The sequence below is a fragment of the Tinamus guttatus genome, unplaced genomic scaffold, assembly GCF_059628265.1.
Source record: "Tinamus guttatus ecotype Peru unplaced genomic scaffold, ASM5962826v1 Tinamus_guttatus_pri_ptg000008l, whole genome shotgun sequence".
In the NCBI taxonomy this organism is placed as follows: domain Eukaryota; kingdom Metazoa; phylum Chordata; class Aves; order Tinamiformes; family Tinamidae; genus Tinamus; species Tinamus guttatus.
The window spans coordinates 3088135-3113320 of record NW_028288542.1 but is presented as its reverse complement, the minus strand read 5'-3'; the positions used below and the strand labels follow the sequence as shown (position 1 = coordinate 3113320).

The following is a 25186-nucleotide window of genomic DNA, read 5'->3' as shown; positions in this document are numbered from 1 at the left end:
AGATGTGGTGAAGTGTGGTAAGATGAGCCCCACCTTCAGTAGCCTTAGGAAATCACATCTTAATTGTCTGCAGCAGAAATGTGGTATTTGCTTACTGGTGCCGAGAACTGCTGACATCCTGTTATGGGCCTGAGAAGGCTTCTGGCCTGGTTCTACATGCTAAACCCCACTATTTTATGCTGGTCTTTAAGAGCCACAGACGACTTTTAAAGAAGCCCTGTTTTAGCTGAATTAGTCTATAGCCCACATATGTGTAGCTTTTCCACAGATATGCTATGATCAGAATTGATCTGTTTAGCTCAGAAACATAAGTTTTCATTATTTTTCTCAGTGCTTTTCACTGATTTCTCTCTCTACTCATCATTTTCCCCCCTAATACGTGAAGTCCATGATTAGCTATAGATACTTTTACAGCTATTAAATTTTTCATGAACAAGGCTGTTTACAGACATTGTAATTAAAAAATGGCAGATGCAGAAAGCATTTCCATTCAGGCTAACTCCAGGAAAAGAAAAAAACTTTCTACTTTGCTATAGAGAATGGCACTGAAATATTTGGGCTAACTGCTCCTAGACTCTCAGATGTTCAGCTGAGTACCCTGTGGGGATACTAGCCTAGGTCTCAAAATAAGTACTCTCATGTTACAGTAGTAGTTGCCTCCCAGTCAAGTTATTTAGCTAAAGATTGCACAGATAAAATGATTCTGCTTCTGCCCTGTAAATAGTTGATAATAGTTCAGCGCATAGCTCTCTGAGCCCTAAAATATATGCTAAATATTAGAGAGTGTATATATTTATTACATTTTTTTAATCTACTAATTTCTATACCTTTTCTTAAAAAATAAGAGAAAAAGAAAAAAAAAGAAAAAAGAGAAAAAAAGGCATTTGTGATTGCTTTGTCTGACAGTATCTCTGTTAGTCCCTTTTTCCAATAATTTTAGTGCCTTTACTTTCAACCTAATCTGAGTGGGAGAGGTCTCATAGATTGGAAATTCCTACATACTTTGTGAAGATTGATGATTTCATAGAGCAGACAGAACTAATAAAATCTTTATTAGTCTGTTTCTCACAGAATACTTTATTATTTAGTGAAGAGACCTTTAGAGAGAATTAAAACCCAAATCTATCACTTTGAGCATTCATTTGAGCCCATTAAATAAAGCAATTTGCAAGATGAAATGCAAAAGAATTTATCTTATTATTCATCATTGTTTGGACTCCATCTGTTTCTAACTCCCCAAAGCTGATATGAAAATAGATTTTTTTTTTTTTTTTTTTTTACCAGTATGCAGTCTATTTCACTTCAGCATATTCTAAAAGCATTTGCTTTTCTTGAACTAAAATAAATAGGTCAGCATTCATGGTTGAAATCAGTTTCTCTGAATTCAGATTTTAGCATCACAGTGAAGCACAACTGGCAGTTTGTTCAAGTTAGTTTAATTATCTTAGTTATCAGGAGAGGTTCTTTTTACAGAATTGCTACCAAATATATTAATATTTTTAAATCATTTTATAATCACATTAACTCTTTTTAGAGATGTCTATATGGTTGAGAGCTGTAGAGGAATGGTTAGAGAGCCGCGGACATGGCTGCCCAGCAGGCCTGCTCAATTCCAGCCTTCAGGTTTCAGTGAAAGAACAAAGGGAGTGCTAACTAGGAGATAAGGAAGTAGACCAAGGTCAGAGGGAATAAAAGAGCTGTTGAACTAAAAGGATGAGCTAAACAAGTAAGGGGGGCTGTAAGGGTCTTAGTTAGATCATTGTCTACCAATTAGGATCCTGTGTAATTACATCACTAACTGTTAGAATCATATAAATGTACTGCATGTAAGCTAATAGAGGAAGTCAGTTCCAGCTTCTATGAAGTTGATGTCTGGCATTCCTGACCCGCTCCAAGCTGCAACAGAGAGCTATTTATGATATAATAGATGGTTTTGTGCACAAACATTTTTGATCTGCATGTGAACAGTACAGAATGCTGGCAGGTAGGAGCAGTATCTCAGGTACCTATTTTCCAATGTGTATAGCAGGGGAAAATTGGTGAAAGTGTTCTGATTCTGCATCTGTTTTTAATTTGTCCATGATTTGATAGGAACAAGGTAGTTTAAAGAAATTAGTCCTGTCTATTAACTGGAAGAAAATAATTGATTTTCTTCCAAAAACTTGGGACAATAGTCAGACCAGAGAACAGTCTGGAGAGTCATTGGAAAATGACTCAGAAATTTAGAGGGGGTGAAGATTTATATAAGGTTCTGCTCTTCACTGTGAATTCTTAAGTTTGCTGTGTGGATTTATTATTCATGCATTTGATACTGATAAGGTGAATATGTGACTTATGCAATGTGACTTATGCAGGTTACTGTGTTGCAAAATACTGTGGATTTCTGGAGAAGGAAAATGATCTTTATTGTGGTCATATGATATAGTCATAAAAGGAAAAGAATATGTATGTATTCTTCATATCCTTGCACTAGGTATAAAGCATTTTGTCATCGAAACAAAAGATGACTGTTCCTTTATGTTAGTTTACATTTACATTAAAGGGAACTTTAGCAGTGATCAGGTGACTAATAAAAAAAAATTGCCAGGATAAGATGAGGAAAATAAGGGAGAGGAGCCCATTATCTAATATTGTCCCATAATGAGACATAATGATGGCAGCAACAGGTATTTAAATACAGCAGTTTGCAGAAGAGGAACAGATCCTAGCCAAACTGCTAAAGAGGAATTAGGATTCTTTTAGTGCAGTACTGGGTCTTTGTTTCCAAACCAAATCACAATTAAAATATGTTTTAAAAATTGTACCTAAATTGATACAAACTTTTATGGACACCTCTATATCCAATCAAGTGAAAATAAGGGCAATGTTCTCTGCTACGGTTCAGGATACAACTGATTTAAAGGATTTGTCTCCTCTACTGCCTGATCCAGCCTGCCAATGACAAAGTTACTGCTCTGTCAGAAGTGATCCTTCTAGTCTGATGTTCCAAACTGAAGCTGTGAAATGATCATCTTTAAAGATGACCACCCCAAAAAGTGTATCTATGAGTGTTTTTACTCTGGATTTTTTTCACAGATGAGGTTTTTGTGCATAGTCCTGCACTTTATTAAGCAAAGAATAGTATTTGTTACATTCCAGGCAGTTTTTCCAAACAGATAACAAGGTTCAAAACTAGAGAAATGGAAGAAAATAGGGAAATATTTACTGAGTGAAAGACGGTTGGAGAGGCAGAATGAATATGAAGAAAGCAATATAAGAATAATAACCACTTTGTGCTTCTATTACTTTTGCTAGAAATATTAAATGTGGCTATAATGCCCAATGGAATGAAAAAAATTAAAGTTTGTGCCTGATTCCTGGGCTGTGAAATAGTATATTACAGGTGATAAATTTGGCATTTTCCCTGAATTAGTTGATCTCTTCCATTTGAATTCTATTATTTCCAGAACGTGGTCATGTAACATTTCCACATTACTTCAATGTGAAAATTGTGAAATAACTCAAGGTAAGATAAACTAATGAGCTCAAGACCTTTTGGCACCTTTATGATGTTGGTATAAATTCTGAGGCTTCTCTTTCTTTGCTTGAATCAGATTATTTCAAAGATCTGATATTGTGTCCCTTGACCTTGCTCAATTACTCCTTCAAGGATCAAAGAAGCCATGTAGGACTGTTCTCTGTTCTCTAGAGACATTTGGCAAGGGAAGTCTAACTCTTTGATAAGGTAATCTTTTCCTTATTTTCTTTTCCTTTTTAACGTCAATTAAGTTTAATCAGCATTCCTATAACACAGATTCAAGTAGTCTTTCCAAGGCACTTCCTTCCAATGACTGGATTTTACTCATAGTGCTGGCAACAGGACACTCCTGCTTATTCTTCAGTAATCTGCAGATGGGTAACTATTGTTCAAGTTCTTAAGAGAGAAAAAGTTACCTATTAGCATCTTTAGCCATCATCAGACACAAAGGCTCTTCTTCCCTCTCCTTACTAAGTTTCCTGACATGTTAAAAAAAAAGTGGATTTTTTGGCGGGTCTTTTGTAATTCGCAGGTCATCAGCTCCCCTGAGCTGTGCCAACCATTTTTGCAACCGCTCACCTTTGACTTTTAAAAAGTGAACAGTTATAGCCCTCATGCTTTTTCAGGGTAAGGTGAGGCAAAACCCTTTGGGTCTGATGCTTGTGGTGAGGTGCTGTGTGCGGACTGTGCGTGCCGGCCTCCTTCCCCCCTCTAACTCTGCTACTTCAAAGCGATAGAGCAAAACCTTCCTTTATCTGCCTCCTAGCTTGCCTAAGTGCTGGATTCACATCAGCTTCGTTTTAGCACTTGAGTTATAGCAGAGGAAGGAGCAGAAGTGAGGAAAGGCACATATCATCCACCCTGCAGAAAATGCATGTGGTGAATTATTAGTGTAGCCGCTGGCATTGTGCCCGTGCGGCTTTTATGTAGACCATGTCCATGGTTAATGAGCAGAAGAGAATTTGGACCATTTTAACTAGATAATCTTAAAAGAAAGAACATGCAGAGCTGTTTTGAGGTGCTCTCTGAAAACGATTTGCAGCAGGAAAACACCTTGGGTGTTGCAGTTCAAACGGCGCGGCAACCTGGTTCAGGGACGGCACGGCGACCACCCCCAAGCCACTCGGGCCATCAGCTAGTTGACACCAATGTGGTGGACGGCAAATGGCCTTTATTGATGGGTAACAAGGTGTTATATAGCTAGGTTTACAACGTCACATCCGTCTGCTTACACCATAGACTAAACACTATTGGCTATTAGGGGCCCTATCTTTCCGTACAGCACGATATCTTCCGGTTGCCGGACCATAACTATCTGCAACAACTTCCCCCCTCCCTATGCATAACAAAACTAGCTAAAATACAACTATCTTATTCTTACTTATTCTTATTACTATCTTATTCTATTCTTATAGTTATATCAATCTTAAAATTATATATCATAAACTTGACATAAAACATAAGGCACAAAGAAGAAGGCGTGTAGAAGGTAGGGGATGACAGGTAATACCGGGGTGTAGGAATAGGGTGTACCTTGGGATAACTTGGGGGTAACACTGAGTGGATATATTCTTAAAGCAGTTGTCGGTGTTCTGCTAACATGATGTTAACCTTCTCTAGCCGATTCTTGACAAACGGCATGAGCTTATTCAATATACAGGGTCCAAAGATTAGCGTCATCATGATCATTGTGATCAGCCCTATCAAGGTGGATATCAGGGTGGTTAGCCACGGCGAACCGGTGAACAAATTTTTGTACCGGCTGCGTTTGGAACAGGGTTCAATGGGTGCCAGTTGGCAAGGCATGGCACTGAAAACTGGTGGCCCTGTAGTTATTTTTGTACTAATTGCTCGAGATTGTTCGATCTGTTCAAGTACCCCATTTAAAGGGCTGGTGTGACTCTACCTGTCCTATAGTGACAAGCTGCAAAATTAAGATAACGCAAAGGCATCGCGGCCCCCTCTTGCGGAGGCTGTTTTGTTGTGTTCTGGATTCGGTCAGCGTGGAACTCGCAGGCTTGGGCGGGACGCTTGTCACCGGGGTGTACGGGTTACGGGGGTGTCTGATGATCCGGTCCTGTGAACAGAAACTCACAATTTTCATTAGTTTTATTTTGAAGGTAACAGCCACCTGAATTGGGGTCAGATGCTCTTCCTTTGCAACATGCTTAATCATGTCTGCCCCTGCCGGTTTTTCTTTAATTCGGATGGGAATATTTTGGCTCTTAGTTCTGTTTACCTTCTTTTTCTCCTTCCTTAAGTTTTTGAAATGACTGCTCTGATCGGTTCTTGGCCCCTCACTCGGGCTTCCTCTCGGACCCCTCACTGGGGCTTCTCTGATTAGTTCTCCGCCCCTCACTCGGGCTTCTTCTTCAGAAGAGACCCCACAGGAAAAGCTCTAGCCAGGCTGGTGAAATCCTGCCACAGAGAAGGGATCAGCTGGGTACCTGCTTGCTGAGAAACACAGGAAAACAGGAGGCTGCCATTTCCCGCTAACACCCGGATCCAACCCTGACCGTTACCACGCGCCCCGCACCTCCCCGCGGGAGCCACCGTGGAGGGGCGGGCTTTGGCCTTGGCCCCGCCCCCTGGCCCGGCGCTGCTCGTCCGATTGGCGAGGCTGCGAGCGCCGCCCTCTGGCGCCCAATCAGCGCTTTGCGTCCGTTGCTAGGGCCGTTTCGCGGGGCGGGGCGCGGCGCCGCCATGGCGCGGCCGTGGCGGGACGTGGCCGGGGTGCGCGTGGAGCCGGCCGAGCTGCGCTTCCCGTGCGCGGTGCCCGGGCGCCGCTACCGCGCCGCGCTCAGCGTGCACAACCGGCGCGGGAGGAGCTGCCGCCTCCAGCTGCTGCCGCCGCGGCGGCCCCAGGTGAGCGGCGGCCGCGAGGAGCCGGGGGGCAGCATCCCCGGCATCCCCGCATCCCCTGCATCACCGTCCCTCCCGCCCGGGCTGCTCCTGCCCCGGCGCCTGCTGCTTGGGAGACCCTCGGGGCACAGAGCCGTCCCGCAGGGAGAGGTGTCATCAGCCCCTCTCCATCAGGCTCTGATATGCTTTTTTTTTTTTTTTTTTTTAGTGTGTAAGGGCAGCTTTTTGCCTGTAATTTTGCCTGCCTAGGTTGGCACTTCAAAGAGGTGCAGGTAGATGTATTGCTTGTCCGTGCTCAGCCTCTGCAAGTGGAAAATTGGGAAATGCCGCCCTGGAAGTTTGATAGCTTGTGAGGCTCAATAGGTTTTGCAAGCGGAGGTGGACGTTAGTTTAATAACTGGTAAGGTGGAAAGGGTAATATTAGAGTTGCTTCTTGTGCCACAGTGTGTGAAGAAGTGAGTGAGTGCCTTAGTTTGCTTCTTATTGGAAAGCATTTCTATGAGACCAGAAAAATAGCTGCTGTATGTCAGAATGAAACGGTGTCCAACTTTCCCAGGTCTTTCTGTTTGCTTGAGATCATAAGCAATCTGAAGAGGTCTTCCTCGTTCTCCAAAATCATACGTAGGTAAGAATTTCTCCTTCCATGCCTGACTAGTCAGGCCCCTTGCTGTGACGTCAGGCCCCTTGCTGTGACGTCAGGCCCCTTGTCACAAACCCTTTTTAGCTTGCCCGAACTTCTGTTTTGCTATCTGGAAATGTGATTCCTTTAGAAACTCATGAGCTCCACTTTTTTTTTTTTTTTTTTTTTTTTTTTTTTTGTGTCCTGAGAGGGCCAAGTAGACATGGATCATTTTGCTATAGGTCTAAGCACCCAGTGTGTAAGGGTGCCGGAGAAGCTAAAGGGGTTTTTGTAACTGTTTTTGCTACAATTTCCCGAGTGATGATTGCGAGCTATGTTACCCGATACCTGTATCGTATTCTAAGGTTTGAGGGTAGCATTACTTTTGTTTTGCTTGCTTGTGAAAGACTTTCTTAGAGTTTAATAATCGTTTTCAAGATAGTGTGATTGTTCATTTCTGTGATTAGTCTGAAAGCACCATTTCATATTGGACTTTTGAAAGGTAATCTTTCTTTCCAGTTCTAAGCAATTTGGCCCTTCACTTGTAACCTGTATGGCCCCAGCAAAGCCCGGCTGTGGTTAAGAGCTTTACATGGGTCTTTCATTGAGCTAGATTTTATCTGTTAATGGCTTTCAGCATTAGGATCAAAGCCTTGGACTGACTTTGGGAGTTTAATAGAAGCTAGTGTTGCTTTCTGTCTTAGCAGCTTGAACTACGAATTGGTGGACTCTGGATTAGTCATCAAAGTTATCAGTTGTCTGAGTTACCAATTGATTGATTGGTTAACTGAGTAAATTTGTGGTTTTCACTACCTAAACAGTCAGCCTTCTGTTTATAGGGAAAGATTGGCTAAGACTGTCTATGCATTTTATTTTTCTCTAAAACTAAAAAAATTGCCTACTTTATACATCTGTTTTTATGGTGGCACTGAAGAATTCTTCTGTGAAGTGGAAGCTGTAGTGAGTGCTTGATTCAGTAGACCTGTGCTTATTCTTCATTTTGTTAGTTTTCCTCAGCCTTATTCCAGATGCAGGTCAGAACTTGAAGACTATCAGGATGACCCTTTTTTTCAGAAATAAACTTCAGCTGAACTAAAACTGGCTGACATCCATAGTAGAAACCCGTTATACATAGGTTGATGTGAACTGTAAGGAGACCGAGACTCCAGACCTCATTACGAAGCTTTCTTAGGAAGATGGGAGCTGCTACATTCTTACTAGATGCTGGGGGCATGCTCACATGTCACCTTCTCGAGGAACGATGGAGAGATATGCAGGGGTGCTGAATATAACCAGATACACAAACAACAAATAATTCAGCTTTTTTTTTTAATTGCTTTTTATTTTATCTTTTTTTAGAGAAAGAGGACAAGATGATTTGGACCTTCACTGTTTCTGTTTTTCCCCTGTCCCTATGAAGAGTGGAGATACATGGGACCTTTCAGGCATATTTTCTTATTTTCAAGGTGCCTCTCAGTGAATTCTGTGTTGAACTTTCCCCAGACCCCAGCTGAAGATGGGTCATATGAACAGGAAAATTCTTATACTACCTCTTTTGTTTACTGGTTTTGGATTGAGATTTAAGCCTTAATACTTTTTCAGATACTATTTAATGGAGAATCTTCTTAATAACTGACTTCCATTTCAGAAGGTTAATGGCAGCAGTATCCAAATCCAGAGCTCTCTTGGAAGGACTACAATTTGTTTTTTTTTGTAATTTATAACGACAAAGTTGTAATTACAAAATTGTAATTTGTATTTTTTTTTTAATTTTGCTTGTAATCTGTTGAATAAACAGTTCCATGTAATTTTATGGTTTAGTATTCATTATGTCTTCCTGTGTTTCTGTGAAAAGTCTAGCCTTTGGTAAATAAGGAGAGGACTTTTATTAAAAATTCTTGTATATTTTTAAAACAATTGTAAATTTAAAATTGATCTGTATACAGTATGCTTAGTCTTTTTTAATCTGGAAGAATTAATTTATATATTTGTTTTTTAAATTGTAGTTTAAACTGATTGTGGAAAATCCGGGAAAACCTGTTGCATCTGGACTTAAAGTTACAGCTATTGTGGAATATTATCCTGACAGTGAGGAGGATCTTCATGATAGACTACTTCTTTTGATAGAAGAAGACATAGTTGATATCCCCCTACTTGGGTATGACAGCCAAATTCCATATGTTGCTGGTACTGCTTCTGGTTTAATCTTGTGAAAAGTGTGTCAACTCATGTCACATACAGTTAGGTAACTAATCTGTCAACTGCATTGAAAGCAACTATAGGTCTCTTTAGAAGAGTAACTTTTTTTTCTGAGAGCAGACACAGGTAAGAAATTAATCATCCTGATGTCTAAATTGCTATAGTTTTGAGGTTCCTGCCTTTGCGTTACTCTTTATTGGAAATTATAGTTAATCATTTCTAATTCTGAACAAACATTAGACAAGTTAATCTTTTTCATCTCCACCATCCATACAAAGCCATTTATATAAAGATATTTAATAATTGTCCATATATACATAACTGGATTATAGTAAAGCATATGTTGCTTAATTTAAAAAAATGATGTGTGCATTATAAAATGAGGTCACAAATACATTTTCGTCTATCTGTGTGTGTGTGTATGTATGTCTGTGTGTGTTGTACCTAACCCCTATATTGGTAAGCTTCTAGTATAATTTAAATTTTAATGATATGTTTCAGCTTAAAAACCATATAGGACGTGCTTTAGGTCCCCTCATTCTCAGTGTTTAAAAGCTAGATATCTAAACCTGAACTGCTCACCCTATTAAAATTTTCTCTGGGGTTGCTCATGTGGCTTATTTGCTGATTAGCATATCAATCAGTCAATCCAGCTGCCATTTTACTTTTGAAGATCATAACCTTTAGGCTAATCTGGTACCTCAAGGTAATATACAACATAAAAAAGACTCCATATCTGCCAGGATGTTTGTTCAGAGCAAGCATCTTATTTTAGTTGCATGGTTAGTTTCTGAGTTAACAGTTTCTTAGCTGTTAGCTAAGCTGTTTCTTAGCTGCTTCGTTAGTCAAATTCCAAATTATTGTTACTCTTACATATTTAATAATTTTACGTTATTGGTGGTACACCAGTAAAAATAACATGCATTATTGCATTGCTACTGATAAAATACTGAAAGATGAAATAGTCAATTTCAAAAATTACTAAGGATTTAGTACTTAATGAAACTTAGATTTACATAAGAGCGCTATGTATTGCTGTGACACAAAAACAAGTTTTTTGGCCACAAATTTTGAGTTTCGTACAACTCAAATAAAATACTTATTTTCATTGTCTCTGAATATCACTAAAATTATTTCCTAGCAATATTTTTTTTTTAAGATCTGTACATCTTGTACAAGATGGAAAATAATGTTAAAGCATGTCAGAAGAAGTTTAGTAAATTCATAAATGTAGTTTAAGATTACTTTGTACGATACAAAAAATGTCTGGAAGCTGCAGATATTACCTGGGTTGTGTAGTTTAAATATCTGCTGCCTATCTATTATCCATTAGTTTACCTTTAATTTGCTGTCTTTGAACTTATATCACTTTCCAGCTTTTGTTTCTGTATGGGTTATAGTTTAATATGTGTTTATGTAGTACTCTAAGCATCTGTAGACTTCTGGATCTCTTACGTGCGTTGATAGCATTTTATAGTAAGAAGTTGTTTCTTCCTAAAAATTAACTGATCGTTTAGAAAGAAAAATGAGAAGATTCAACCTTTTGCTAGCAATTGGTGCAATTCCCTCAGTTACATCTACCTACTTATTTTAAAAAGTCTGGGAAGCGATTTATCCAGAACATAGGAAAAATTAGTTTCCCATACAGCATTAAACTGCAATAACACTTATTCTTGTAACCATTTATTTGATAGAAATGTCCCCAAGAGAATTCTATTTCTCTTGTGCTTCAGTGAGTTTAATATTATAGTTGTTTGTTTTGCAAGTAAAATTATTTATAAAGTATCTGCTTGGCACATGTGACACTAACACCGATGAGTTGTCTCAATGATTGGTCTTACATATTTCATACCAGTTTTAGAGGCCACGTGATGTGCTTAGTTGCAGGAACTGTGGGGAGGGTGACTGTTGCTTCGTCCAGGTCACTGATGAGCAAGCTGAATAATATTGGACCCAGTACTGACCCTTGGGTTGCACCACAGGCTACAGGCCTCCAACTAGTGCTAGATCACAATCTTCTGCCACTTGCCCAGTTCTCAATCCACCTTACTGTCCACTCATTTAGCCTGCACTTCCTGAGCTTGGCTATGAAGGTGTCAAAGGTTTTCCAGAAATCAAGATTGGAGCAAAGAGGGCATTCAGTATCTCTGTCTTTTCTGTGTCCTTCATCACCAGAGCCCCCTCTCCATTCTGCAGCGGGTCCACATTTTCCCCATTTTTTTTTTTTTTAACTCATATGTTGGAAGAAGCCCTTCCTGCTGTCCTTGACAACCCTTTCCAGATTCAATGGGCTTTGGCCTTTCTAGATGCCATCCCTGCATACTCCAGTATTGTTCCCCGGAGACCTGTCCTCTTTTTCCACCTTCTCCACACTTCCTTCTTCTGTTTGAGTTTTGCTAGAGGCTCCTTGTGCATCCATATAGGTCTTCTCCACCCTTTCCTGTATTTCTGGCTCACTGGGATGCACCAATCTTGAGTTTGGAGGTGGTGATTCTTGAATATTAACTAGCTTTCTTGGACTACCCTTCCTTCTATGGCATTATCTCATGGGATTCTTTCAGCCAGGTCACTGAAGAGGCCAAAGTTTGATCTTCTGAAGGGCTGTGATCCTACTTACTGCATTGCTTTCTTCTTCCAGGATCCTGAACTCCATCATCTCATGGTCACTGCAGCTAAGGTTGCCCCGACCTTCACTACTCCAACCAGTTGTCCTTTGTTTGTTAGTGCAAGGTCCAGCAGCACCCCTTTCCTCATTGGCTCTATCATCAGTGTCAGAAATTTGCCATTAAAGCTCCCCAGGATTTCTTGTGCCTTGCTCTGTTATTCCTGAAGCAGATATTAAAGTAGTTAAAGTACCCCATGAGAAACAGGACCTGTGATCATAAGGCCACCTTTAACTGTCTGTAGAAGGCTTCATCTGCTAACAGGTGGTCTGTTAACAAACACCCACAGCAGTCACCTCTGTTGGTCCTTCATCCTTGCTACTACACTCTTAACCTGCTCATCATCCAGACGATATCAGATGACACCAAACTGGGAGGAGTGGCCGACACTCCTGAGGGCTGTGCTGCCATTCAGAGAGACCTAGACAGGATGGAGAGTGGGGCAGAGAGAGGAACCTCATGAGGTTCAACAAGGACAAGTGCAGGGTCTTGCACCATGGGAGGAATAACCCCAGGCACCAGCACAGATTAGGGGGTTGACCTGCTGGAACGCAGCTCTGCAGAGAGGGAGTTGGGAGTCGGGAGTCCTGGTTGATGACAAGTTAACCATGAGTCAGCAATGTGCCCTCGTGGCCTAGAAGGCCAATGGGATCCTGGTCTGCATGAGGAGGAGCGGTGCTAGCAGGTCAAGGGAGGGGATCCTGCCACTGCTCAACTATGTTGAGGGCACGTCTGGAGTATTGTGTGTAGTTCTGGGCTCCCCAGTACAAGAGGGACGTGAACTTTCTAGAGAGGGTGCAGTGGAGAGCCACGAAGGGACTGGAGCATCTGTCGTGTGAGGAAAGACTAAGCGAACTGGGCCTGTTTAGTCTGGAGAAGAGAAGGCTGAGAGGAGATTTGATCAACATGTTCAAGTATCTGAGGGGTGAATGCAAGGAGGATGGGGCCAGGCTCTTCTCTGTGGTGGCCGGTGACAGGATGAGGGGTAATGGGTGTAAGTTGAAACATAGGAAGTTCCACCTCCATGTGAGGAAGAACTTCTCTACTGTGAGGGTGACAGAGCCCTGGAACAGGCTGCCCAGAGAGGTTGTGGAGTCTCCTTCTCTGGAGATCTTCAAAACCCGCTTGGATGCCACCCTGTGCCACGTGCTCTACATGTCCCTGCTTGAGCAAGGGGGTTGGACTAGATGATCTCAGCCTCAACCTCAACCATTCTGGGATTCTGTGATCCACCCTTAGGGCCAGCTCGTTTCATTCCAGTTGCTCTCGCATAAATGGCAGCTTCCACACTTCCCATTTCCTTGGCTGCCTTTCCTAAAGAGCCTGTAGCCTTCCATGGCAGCATATATATTTTTTTCTCTCCTTTATGAAATATCTTATACAGGTGAGATCTGCCTCACTTGGCCAGAAAGATTTATCTTCTTCATCATTTTCATGTTCTGTGTTGCATGGAATCCTGGTCATGAGATCCAACTGACCCACAAAACTGTTAAACTCTCTAATTTCTTTCTCGTCCGGTCTGTGTTTGTATCTTGTCCTTTGCTACATGAAATACCCCCTGAAGTGGCTTTCTTGATTTTTTTTTTTAAGATGCTACATGAAAGATGGAAGCAGACCTCTGAAGTCCTTTTGATTTCAGCATAGATTGAGGTGAAAACAGTGTGGAACTAGAGACCTTGAAATGCAGTATTTGGAAATATATAGCAAGTGTAATCTTTCAGTTGTTTGATAAGCCTGATCAATTCTCAGGTTCATTTTGCAATCCTTTTTAGCATTCTCATGAAACAAAACCTGCAGGTTTTTGTTAATAGATGTGACCTTATAACAGTTAAAAAATGAGGTTCCAGGTTGAGTCGGATGTGAGCATCTTTTCCAGGTCTGGAGCTGAAACAGCAGAACAGATGTGTGTGGATTGGAGAAAAATTCTTCTAGTAGGTGTTGGTGTGGATACTGTTATTGTTGCCCACAAAACTTGGTTTTGTTCACCTGGTCTTAAAATGAGATCATTCTAAACAGGTGAAAATTGGAATATCACAACAAGAAAAATGAACACAGAATTCTTTATTGTTAAAGATTCATTGCAAATGTAGTGTACTTGTATTATGCTGCCTGTTCAGAGGTATTTAAAGAACACTGCTCTATCAGACTATATTTTGTTACAGTGAAATTAGAATTTAAGACCTTCAAGAAAGCCCTAGTTTTCTGAAGCAAGTATTAGCTCTTCATTAGGGCCATGCAGTACCCAATACAGCAAAGTCATTGTGTTGGCTGAGGCTCTTAAATACAGATAGCTTGGGTCATTACCCACCTGTACTTGATATAGTATGTTTTGCCAATATCACAGAAGGTGTTTATAATCTGAGACTGTTAACTGAAAATGACATGCATTTTTTTTCCCTCTAACTTCAGTCGAGACAGCTGATAATACAATCTAGTAAATGTTGACTCTGTACTTATTTTATGCTGCAGTTAACTCAAGATAATGACAGCTTTGAAAATACTTTATTCAAGTTCTTGTACTATAAGAATATATTTTAGTAATTAGAATGTATATGTTTCTCTTTACAGTTTTATTTCAGCTGATTGCTTAAAGCTAAATTGTTTTAAAGTTACATGAATAAGTCGTGGTATTCAAGGAGACAGATCGGCAGATCGGCTTAATAAATACTATGTACTGTACTGCTGAAGTGAGTTGCATAAATATTCAATTATTAGGAGAACCAGAGGAAAAGCAGAACTTTTTTTTTTCACTGTAGTGTAGTGTTCAAGCTAGTTCCTCTAAAAATACAAATGTATTTTCAAGTTTTGGAGCAGATATAATCCTGTCTCTTCTCTTTGCAGATTAATTCCATGCTGTTATCTGGAAATTGAGCCTGAGATTAATTTTGGTACAGTGATTGTAAACAGTAAAATAATTAATAAAGAGATTAGCATTACTAACCATGGATCATCTCCAGGTAAATATTTATTATGTGTTAAGTTATACAAAGATTTAATTTTCTTGGAAAAAAAAAATTACACAAGTTAACACTTCAGTGACCAAGCAGTCTAGGATCCTGTGCAGCAAAAAAGTAACTGAAGGCATGGGTTATGCATATGCAGCATTGTAGTTTATAGGTTTTACAAAAGGTCTTTAACTTCTGTAGGCAAATACTGTGTTAATGCTTAGGGAAGAAAAATGAATGTAGAACTTCGAGTTCCAGGAGTTCTCTAGTTTTGAATCCCATCTGAGAGTTGTAAAAATAACTAATGTCCTTTACATTACAGCACCCAGCATACATAATGGCAAATCATATCTTTTGCTTTGTTATCTTTGTTTTGATTCTGTGGTCCCATTAGCTGTCTACTGATTAAACAAATACAGCTCCCAGACCCTTGAGAGCTTAATTCTTTGGAATTGATGGTACATGTTACTAAATATGAGGAGTCTTTCTCCTTGCCACAATAGTTCTGAAATCATACAGCTTTCAAAACAAGTGCATCCTTCAATTTCTCTGAGGGACTCTTCTGAAGAGGGTAAGAAATGTGGAAAATGTTGTATAGGAATGCACACGTGACCCAAATTTGAACTTAATTTATATGCTCAATATTGGTATTTTGAAAAAGGTGGATTGGTTACTGAGTCTATTAATTTACTCAGCTTGTGAATTCATAATAAACCAACCCTAAACCTTTTCTGGAGCTGGTTTGAGAGAGAAAATAACATAGTTCAAACTATGTTAGTACCACATGAAATTTGTGAGCATTTATAAATGCATTATTTAATGTGTACCTGTGAAGTAAAGCAAATTGAAACACTGACAGACTTTACAAGCCTTCAGCTAGTTATGTTGTTGAGAAGTTAAGAACAAACTAGATATTCCATTCTAGGATTAAGAAAATGGAATAATTTCATTAGCCAAAACATTTTAAAAAACTTTTTGATTTTTTTTCCTCCAAAAAGCATGTCCTATTGAAGGAAAAAAAGTATTTTCTAGCCAATTCAACTTAAAGATGTAGTATGTGCTTTATATTACCAGCCATTTGTCGTACATACTAATTTATTGCTTAGAGCAGTGATTAGATACCTGCATTTCAGATCATATCCCTTGTACAAAGTCCAAGTACTTTCATTTGAGTCTGCATATTACTTCAGACAATAGATAATCTTTACTAAAACAGTCCTTTTTTTCTACCACTCTTCAAAGTATTTCTTCCTGCTCATCATATTGCGACAGATAATTAATGCTGCTGATGAAAACACTTTTTTTTTTCCTCCACATTTAAAAAAATCCTTAAAATACATGTCCTACAGAGATTCAACATTCTCCTCTGCAATATATTGTGCTCTATGTGTTTTAAGTTGTGAAAACTATCAGTTACTTGCAGGTAGCAGATCTCTTTCTGGGTATTTGCTTAACTTTCTAGCTGCCTAGACTGTGTATAAAGTACCTTGTACTTTAAAACATTACAGGTTCTTTGTGATATCATCAGTTTGATCTGGAGTGTTATTACCTGTTACAGTGTGCTGTTACAATGATAACTTGTCCAGTGGCATTAGACATGTGAATGTAGTGTTTAGAGACACCCTAGAAACTTTTTTACAATTTTCTTATTACAAGAGGCACTCCATGTTTCCAATTTCCAATATCCTATTTCCATAGGAATATCTGCATGTGTTTTGTTATTCCTGCTGTGTTTGGGGATGTTCTACTGTTATGATTTCTAAGTTGTGTATCTTTTTTTTTTCTTTTTAAGGTACTTTTAAACTATTATATGATGGGGTTGTCCTAGTTAACATAGAACCTACCAGTGGAGTGGTAGAGCCGAAAACTGTAAAGATGATTGAAGTGGGTATCTGTACAGATGTGCCAAGAATCATCAACGAAGTGATAAAGTAAGTTAGTGTATAGTTGCATAAATCCAGCTCTATAAACTGATTTTAGTAGTTTATTTTCATGTGGTATGAATTCTAAAGTCTGTATTATGGATATACTTATCTAAAAAAATTCCTAGGTCAGTTATTGTCTTCTCTATTTATTTTCATTAAAATAATGTGCTGATTGTATTATCTCCATAGCACAGTCATGTATAAATTATGTACCTGGTTGCTTTATTAAAGATCTTCCATTATATGGATATACACCTCAGTAAAAATTTGGAATCATGCAAAGCAAGGAATTTTTTTTCTTCTCATGTTCAGAAGCTTTTGAAAAGGATAGTTCGTTCTATTAGAGCAGTAGAGTATATTACTAAATTCTTTTGTGCAACAAGAATAAAGTAGCTTGTTTAAGCAGAATTCTAAAAACAAATATTTGTGTAATGTCTGTGTGGTCCTGTGGCGTTCTGAGGCATCATCAAGCTCAGGCAGTCGGGCAGGAACAGTCACAGTTCTGTGCTTATTCAGGTCAACTTCTAGTCCCAATTGCCTGAGCAAAAGTTATGAACCACTCACCAAAAGCGAGATCCAGATGTAGAGGTTCAAATAAAAAAATAATTTCCAACAAAAACAGCCTCTCCCCACAAAAGCAGCAGGTATCAAGTGATTCTTCCCGTTCTGGTGTTTGGCTGAGGGGAATCCATGTTTTTGCACAACATGACTTTCTTGATCCGTAATATTTCTGTTAAGTATTCTGCCAGATATGCTTATTTTTGTGCTTGACCTATCTATGGAAAGGCAGTAATTTAGTTTAAATGCTCTAACGTGATTCAGTTTTGTAGAGATTGTAATATTAAAATAAGTTGTTATTTTTATTCTAACTTTTTTTGTATGTGTAACATACCTGCCAACTCTTACTGACAGAGTGGAGCTAGAAGGACATGACTGTACAGAGATACGGATCAAAGCTGTTGTGGTTGAACAAGTTCTTAAAGTTCTAGGAGCGCCTCATGGAAATGAAGTGAAATGCATTCATTTTGGATCTGTTTATTTTGGGTCTTCAAAGACTGAACAAGTATTTCTGTACAATAAAAGTCCAGAGTGTATGGACTGGGTAGCAATACTGGAGGACAATGCTGCTGGAGGAGAAATGGTAAGAAAAGGGTTTTTTAGTTTTTAATTTAGTTGAAAACTTGTTTTCATTTCTGCTTTTGCATTTTTGCTTTTGCGGATCCGTATCCTAGGATTTACTATGTGAAACTATTTTCTAATCATAGACCTACTGCAATTTCTGTTAACAACAGAATTTTACTATCTTTGTATTATTTTTTTAGATATTGCTGTTTAACCACGTGGCATATTGTTAGTCATGCTAAGTATGTTCCCATGTTAGTCTGCGGGTAGTTTCATTTGACTTACTAGCTGTCATCACGTAGTAGCAGTTAGCAAAACAAATTTTGATATTCCAAGATGCTGAATGCTGTTTTACTTGATTTTCGTTAACAATGAATTGATCTGAGTGAGCATCATCTTTGTAAAAAAAAAAAATCTTCAAGACACTGACATTTAATTGAAGTTGAAAAATTAATTAGCTGCGTAATATTAAACTATTTTGTGTTAAAAGCAACATGATGTTTTATTACTTATATTATTATGTTTTTCTACCTCTTATAGTTTCTTATCTTTAGCATGTGTGAGGGTAGCCAAAAACAGAAGTAGGACTGGCTGAACTGTTATTATATTCTGCCTTTATTTATTTTTGTAGGGTACAGATCTTCAGAAGGCTACAGATGCATTTTTAGGAGACTTAAGCTTCATGAGTAACGCAAGAGATGTAGATGTTTCCACCTTGATATTGTGCATTCCCAATCAAGGAACCTTGCTACCTTATCAGAGATCTACGATTACGTTGTGCTTTAGTCCAGCGTAAGTTCCTGATCCAAGTTTGAGCAAGAGAAAAGTTGATGCATCTAAAGTATTGTATAAACAATTCTGTTAGAGAAAATCATTATAAGTCTATTTAAGTGTTCTTGTTCATTCTGCAGATTTATGTTAGAAAAAGTGTAGTATTTCTGTAAGAGTTTGGAAGAATAGATGCTTCACTATCAAGAGACTGAAACATATTGGAGAGCTATTATTATAACAACGAAAAAAAAAAAAAAGGCTATGCATCAGCCAGAGCAAGAGAACATGCTGTTTTCATTTTCCTTTAATTCCTAGGTTTAAATTTGTTACTCTTCCATTTTGGGAAAGAATGATAAAGATCACTTGCTTAAGTTATAACAAGTGCCAGAGAATCCAGATTTAAAAATGAAAAATACACCTTGATTGTTAGACAGTTTGTTTGTTCGTTTGTTTTGTCTTGCACATCAAAAATGTGATTTTTGCAGGAAATTTAAAAGGGTCATTGGACTGCATGATGTGTCAGCAAAACAAGATTATGTCCTGTTTCTAAGATTTGAGGCTGTTGGGAGTAAAGGTGGCTTTCTGCAGACCCCCAGTGATGATGACACACCACTCAGAAGTATGTTAATAGGAATGTACTTTTACTAAACTTGTATCTTTAATCCCTTTGCATTAAAAAATGCTATGGTAACAGTGAGTAGAAAGAAGAGGGAATCCTGCATGTCATGAATACACCTGCTGTCAGGGAACACCTGAAACTTGATTATAAATGCAGCTATTCAATAAATAAAAGCCATCTGCCAGTCAGCAGTACTTTGATGATGGCAAAGTTACTGTGAATTTTCAAGTGAATGTCTCCCTTTCATTAGTAGAAGAGTGTACTCTGTAGCAGGCATTGTGATTAAATACGAATATTCTAAGTTTATGGAGGTTTGCACTATAAATCATGTTACTGTCTAACTTTGTTTCTACGACCATACAGCTACCTTATGACTCTCCTGCTTGTAAGCTAATTTGTGGATGTTTTCCCCCTCCCTCCTCTTCCTCCTTCTCTCTCTCTCTTTAATATAGTGAATCATCCTCCTCACATGGAGTTAGCTCTGACTGGTTCTGGGCTTCCTGTCATGTTAACTTTCAATCCAGGACCAGTTATTAATTTTATGGACTGCTTCTTGGACGAACAAGTTGAAGTTCTTTGTGAACTCAGGAATGAATCTGAGTCACTTCCAGTAACTTTCAGCTTCCGAAAGACTGCCCACTTTCATATTTCTCCTAAAAAAGGAAAAATTGAAAAACAGTCTACAAAGGTAACCTACAGCTTTCCTTTAGATGATGTAGATATGTGGATTATATTACTCTACAATAGTCAGTGGTGGAATTTTTTGAAAATACAAGTTCCTTTATATATCTGCAATATTGAATACTTTAGCCATGACCTCTAATGTAACCTGCATGTATAATTTGTCCTCCTTATATAGAATTATTGTAGAGTTCTTTGTTGTATTTCAGGAAGAAGCAAGTATTATTTTAAATGAGAAAAAAAAAGGTATAGCGTTAAGGAAATTTTACCCTGTTTTTCCCTAGCTTTAAGTACTTGATGTTTTACTAACTCAAAAAGTGCGGTTTATGCACATAAGCCTACCACATGTGCACATTTTATTTTTATTTTTTTCAGTAAATCAGAAATTTCTGCATAATATATTTTTGTCCTTAGAAGTAACCCTATGTCAAATTTAAGTCAAATAGGAGGCATGTGTAATTTAAGAAACCTGTAACTTAGAGTACAGTGAGAGAGCAATCCTTTACAGTGAAGAGCAATCCTTTATCTGAGAAATGAGCAAGTAAGATTTTCCTGATGTTCTAATGTATTACAATTTATAATTCTTTAAATTGCTAATTTAATGTAGTAGTTGACATGTTTTAAAAATGAGTGTTGAACAACGGCCTTAAAAATAACAAGGGCCCTTTACTCAGTAGGAATAAGCATTGGTTTTAATAATATATAACAGCACATCATTTTTCTGTTTTCTTCCTAATATGTCTCAACTGCCATTTTTTTTTCCTCCCCTAGGAGGTGATATTTTCATTTTCCCCAAATCAAATAGGAGTATTTAAAAAGAAACAAGTTGTTGATATCATTGGTTTAGGACGAGAGGAAAATAATTCCCAGATCTTGAAGACAAAATCCTTTCACCAAATACTTTTGAGATTCATTGGTGTGTGCAAATCTAAATCAAAAAACATTCCATTCAAAATTAATCCTGGTAAGTTGCTAAAAATAAAAGTTCCAAAAACCTTATGTATGTGTGATAAACAATTACAGTTTACGCCTTAAAAACAAACAAACAAACAAAAAACCTCACAAAAAAGGATTCAAGGGTAATTTTTCTCTCTAATTTTTATATATTAGAAGATGAAGATTCTCTTTGTATCAGTGATTGCCATTGCATTAGGGCTTATAAGGTTGAGTTGCAGGTAGTGACAGAGTTAAAGCAAAGAGAAAAAAAATAGGCATGGCTATCTATATATTTAATAGCTGTATAACTGATAGCTGTGGGCTAAAGGTTTAATGTAGCATTCAAGGCTTAAATGGATTTGAAATATACCAACAAATCTAAATATGTACATATCATAGTGCATTTTCTAGTGGCTCTGTATTTTGTTTATGTGTATGTATAAATATATCCATATTTATATAATATAAAAATACATGTTTTTATATTTTTCATAATATTTGAAAAACTTTATATAAAAATAAAGGTATATATTTTAAGGGTTATTCGCAGGGTATCTTTTCCAGGTTTTACATTTACTGATATTTCTTGTTTTCTTCCTTGCACATTGTTACCCTTGATGATTGTCAGCTTTTCTTCCTTCGCTCTTTGCTCTAACTTCTCCATTCCGCTCCTGCTTGCAGCTGGTGGAGAGGTTAGGAGGGGTGTCTGTACTGCACAGGCTACTGACACCCATGTTCTGCTTCCCCGTTTTACTGAAGTGAGGAGGCAATCATGTAGTTCAGGTCCTTATATAGATGGATTATTTGTTTTTCTATTCTCTTCGGCCTGTGTCTGTGGTAGGGAACATATCTTTGCCTGTGTATTTGGGGGTGGGAGGGAAGGGGGAGAGATTGGAGTGAGCCTCCTCCTGAACTGTTGCCTTCCTGAGCAGTGGAAGTTGCTTGCAGTCACTTCTGTTGTTAGAAGAATGGAAAGTAATTTTCCTTTATGCCCAAATCAAGGGCAATTTGTAGATAAGTAAGACCAATATATTTAGTTTGACATATCAAGTTCTTTTGGGAAAGTGTGCGGGAATGTCAAATAATGGATCCTCCTTTAATTTTTGAGTGTTTTTTAAACATATATGTCATATTTCAGGAGATGTGAGCAAACAGATGGGTTAGTTCCAAATATCATTTTCTATTTTTATAAATTTTAATGTGTATGTGGTTTTCTAAAACTATCGTGAAAAAGGTCTGAGCTGCCCTTTTTTTTTTTTGGTGGTGGTTTTTCTCACTGTAAGTCAATCCCTGTGTTTGCAACCCTAAGACGCTGAGGACAACGTTGTCCCGTGTGCACGTGCCAGTCACAGCAGGTCTGCAGTTTTGCTATGGCACTGGTGGACACAGCAGGGGTGTCTTGGGCTCTTGTCGCTGTGTGCCAGTGGCGTGGGCAAGTGGACGTTGTTGTCCTTGGTCTCGATGCTTCCCTCCCTCTTCTCTAGGGAAAGGGAGTGGGGTGGATAGCTGTAACGGGGCTGCTGGGCTGACCAGCATAGATTATCAGAGACTTTTTTGAACCTAATATTTTGACCTTCATTTAGAAAGAACTTATATAGATGCATGTAACATGTTTTTTTTCTGAATTTTAAGGCATAACACCAATGATTTCCAATCCAGCTGGACAGTTTGTTCCTGATGACACAGGACAGTGCACTGATATTGCACCTGTGGCAATACTTAAATCAACCCAAACACAAATTCATACTCACCAGATAAACAGGAATTGTAAGAATGATGTGCTTATACCTCCTCTTAATGACCACTCAGCCAGCATTAGACCTTTTGAACGGCATAAAAAGTACAGGTAACAGATGATGAAAAGATAGTATCTAAAACAAGTACTTCTGTATTCAGCTAAAGATTCCTACCTTATTTAACTAGTAGATCAAGATTAGTTGCTCATACAACACCTTGCTGTTTTTTTCAGGCAGAAAACTTTTAAATGTGTAGTGGTTGTCTTAGCCTCAAGCTTCTTACACGTACATTTCAAACCTCTCTTACCTAGATTTCTTGAATTTCTTTCTTGTGTGAAACTCCAGATATAGCTATTTTATAGTTTCTGTTTTCCACTCTCCCAGCTTCCTTTGCAAGGTCAAATATTAATCAACTGTGATTTAAAAAAAAAAAAGTTTGCGATGAAATATGTATGTAGCAGAATCATTCAGTTTTCATTCTGACAAGCCCCCGAATCTTTCTATATGCATAATGAAACTACAATTCTATTTAAATATTTAGGACTATTTTCACAAAGACTGAGAGCTATAATTATGTAGATCCACAATTTTCTTATACTGACTTTGAACAGCTGGAAAAAGAAGCACATAAAGAGTGTTATACAGATTACATTTATAGATTTAGACAACGCCGCTTACAGAAAGATGCCTCTCGGTAAGAATTTATTTCAAGGTTTTAAGCTCATATGAAACAATATGCATATACATGAAGATTGACTTATTCTGCTTAAATCTAATCCAATACTGGAAGTGGTTATTGTTTTGGGACTTAAAATAATAATGTATTGAAAAATCTTTTTGTTTAAATGTTTATTTAGACACCTTTAGATCACTGACTGGGCAAACATATGGACAAAGGCCATACTTGAAATTCTTAAATAATGGGTTTTGCAAACTCAACATTATTGTATGGTGTCATTCTTCTTGTTTTAAAAAAAACTTTTAAAATATTAGAGCTGTCAAGTTTTGTTTTCTCTGATTTTGTTCCGCAGGAAAGCAACCAAATATAGCCAATTCTCACTTCATGAATTTGTGTAGAGTAAGGCTAGAAGGACAATGTAAGCCTTTAATTTACCTATTACTTTACACAAATCATGCAAGAATTCATGCATTGAACTCATCACTTCTGAATGAGCTAGACACATCAATTAGAAATACATACAATTTTTAAAAAGAGCAAGGGAGAATCCGACACAATCTTATTCTTCCTATTTTCAATAATCAACTGCAATTTAAAATCGGCTTTATATTTTCAATTTAAGTTTGCAAAACCTATTATTTAGAGATTAAAAATTAGTAATGTCAGAAAGTAATATGTGTAAACTTAACCTTGTGTTCTGTAATGCTGATTTGGACAAGATCTGCAATGATTAATATTAATGTATTTACAAATAAATGGTTTTCTTGAAGTAAACTGGGATTGGGTAGTGGATGAGGCTGTTCTTTATATGAATGCAACTTGCACATTTGACTGCAGGCATGGAAAGGAGAATATCATGGTTAGCAAATCAATTCTCTTGGTGTTATGGAACTTGGTCATAATTTTCTAAGTACTTGCTATGAAATATGTGGTAAGAGGTCTGGAGGTCTCAAATACAGCTGCAGGTGAAATTGGTTGGAGTTAAACTCTGACCAAGAAAAGTTAATTGTTAATTACTGTGGAAATAGGCAGTAGGTCCTCCAGTTAGTATATATGCAATTAAAGGTTGCTTTGTAATACTGGCATTTGATAACTTTTAAACAGCTCTTTTGTTTAAGATTTTTTTTTTTTAGATATTCTACAATATCTTTATTGCAGGAGCCATATTTGCAATCATTTAGCCCTGTTATGGGAAGCATCATCTTAGGGTATGCATACTCTGTGGTATGCAGCTGGTTATATTCCTTGCTTAAACAATACAGTAAAGACTTCTCAACACTTGATATACTTTTTTTGATAGTGAAATATATTTCAAATCTTATTTTTTTTAATAGATCAGTTAATGTATAGAACATAGAATGTCCACATATCTACATTTCCATGCTCTTTTTCTTTTCCTTCTTGTAGGGAATTTGATGCTTATAATGATTCTATAAACATAGGCCTTAAACCAGCAGATGGGCTTATTTCACCAAAGATCTCAATCACAGATATTCAGAAGGAGAAGCTACATCTCAGAATGCTTCCATTAGATGAAGATTGCCTATTAACTAGTCGAAAGTTGGAAGCAATTGGTTCTAAATCCTCAAGTGAAGAAGTAAGTTAAATGCTTGAGCAGTAATATAAGCATGAAGTAATTACTGTGTAACAAAGCATAAAAATTTTGATCCTACTCTGAGAAAATGTTTTGTGGTCACTGCAGATTTGGAATGGGCTGAATGCCGTGCCAATTTCTGCCCAAGAGAAGGAAGATTGTAGCCTAACTTTGACACCAAAACAGCTTCATCAGATACACATTGGTAAGATTTCACTTGGGTTACTAAATGTGTGTAGTTGTTAAAGAAGTACTTATTTATAGTAACACAATTTATATTCATAATTGTTCACCTTAAGAATGAACCTTAATTCAGTG

General features: G+C 37.8%; 1 protein-coding gene across 1 annotated transcript in view; it reads left to right on the top strand.

Annotated features, from left to right (window-relative positions):
• The first annotated feature begins 6220 nt into the window (after positions 1 to 6220).
• The window catches only part of CFAP47 (cilia and flagella associated protein 47), a 284853-nt gene continuing 265887 nt past the window's right edge, over positions 6221 to 25186 (top strand). Inside the window, exons 1-13 of the mRNA XM_088521979.1 lie at positions 6221 to 6382; positions 9005 to 9156; positions 14702 to 14817; positions 16598 to 16736; positions 17643 to 17871; positions 18484 to 18644; positions 19109 to 19242; positions 19695 to 19930; positions 20695 to 20887; positions 22492 to 22705; positions 23137 to 23289; positions 24682 to 24871; positions 24977 to 25073. Coding sequence (XP_088378105.1) covers positions 6221 to 6382; positions 9005 to 9156; positions 14702 to 14817; positions 16598 to 16736; positions 17643 to 17871; positions 18484 to 18644; positions 19109 to 19242; positions 19695 to 19930; positions 20695 to 20887; positions 22492 to 22705; positions 23137 to 23289; positions 24682 to 24871; positions 24977 to 25073 — 2176 coding nt within the window. The remainder of the gene's footprint in view (positions 6383 to 9004; positions 9157 to 14701; positions 14818 to 16597; positions 16737 to 17642; positions 17872 to 18483; positions 18645 to 19108; positions 19243 to 19694; positions 19931 to 20694; positions 20888 to 22491; positions 22706 to 23136; positions 23290 to 24681; positions 24872 to 24976; positions 25074 to 25186) is intronic.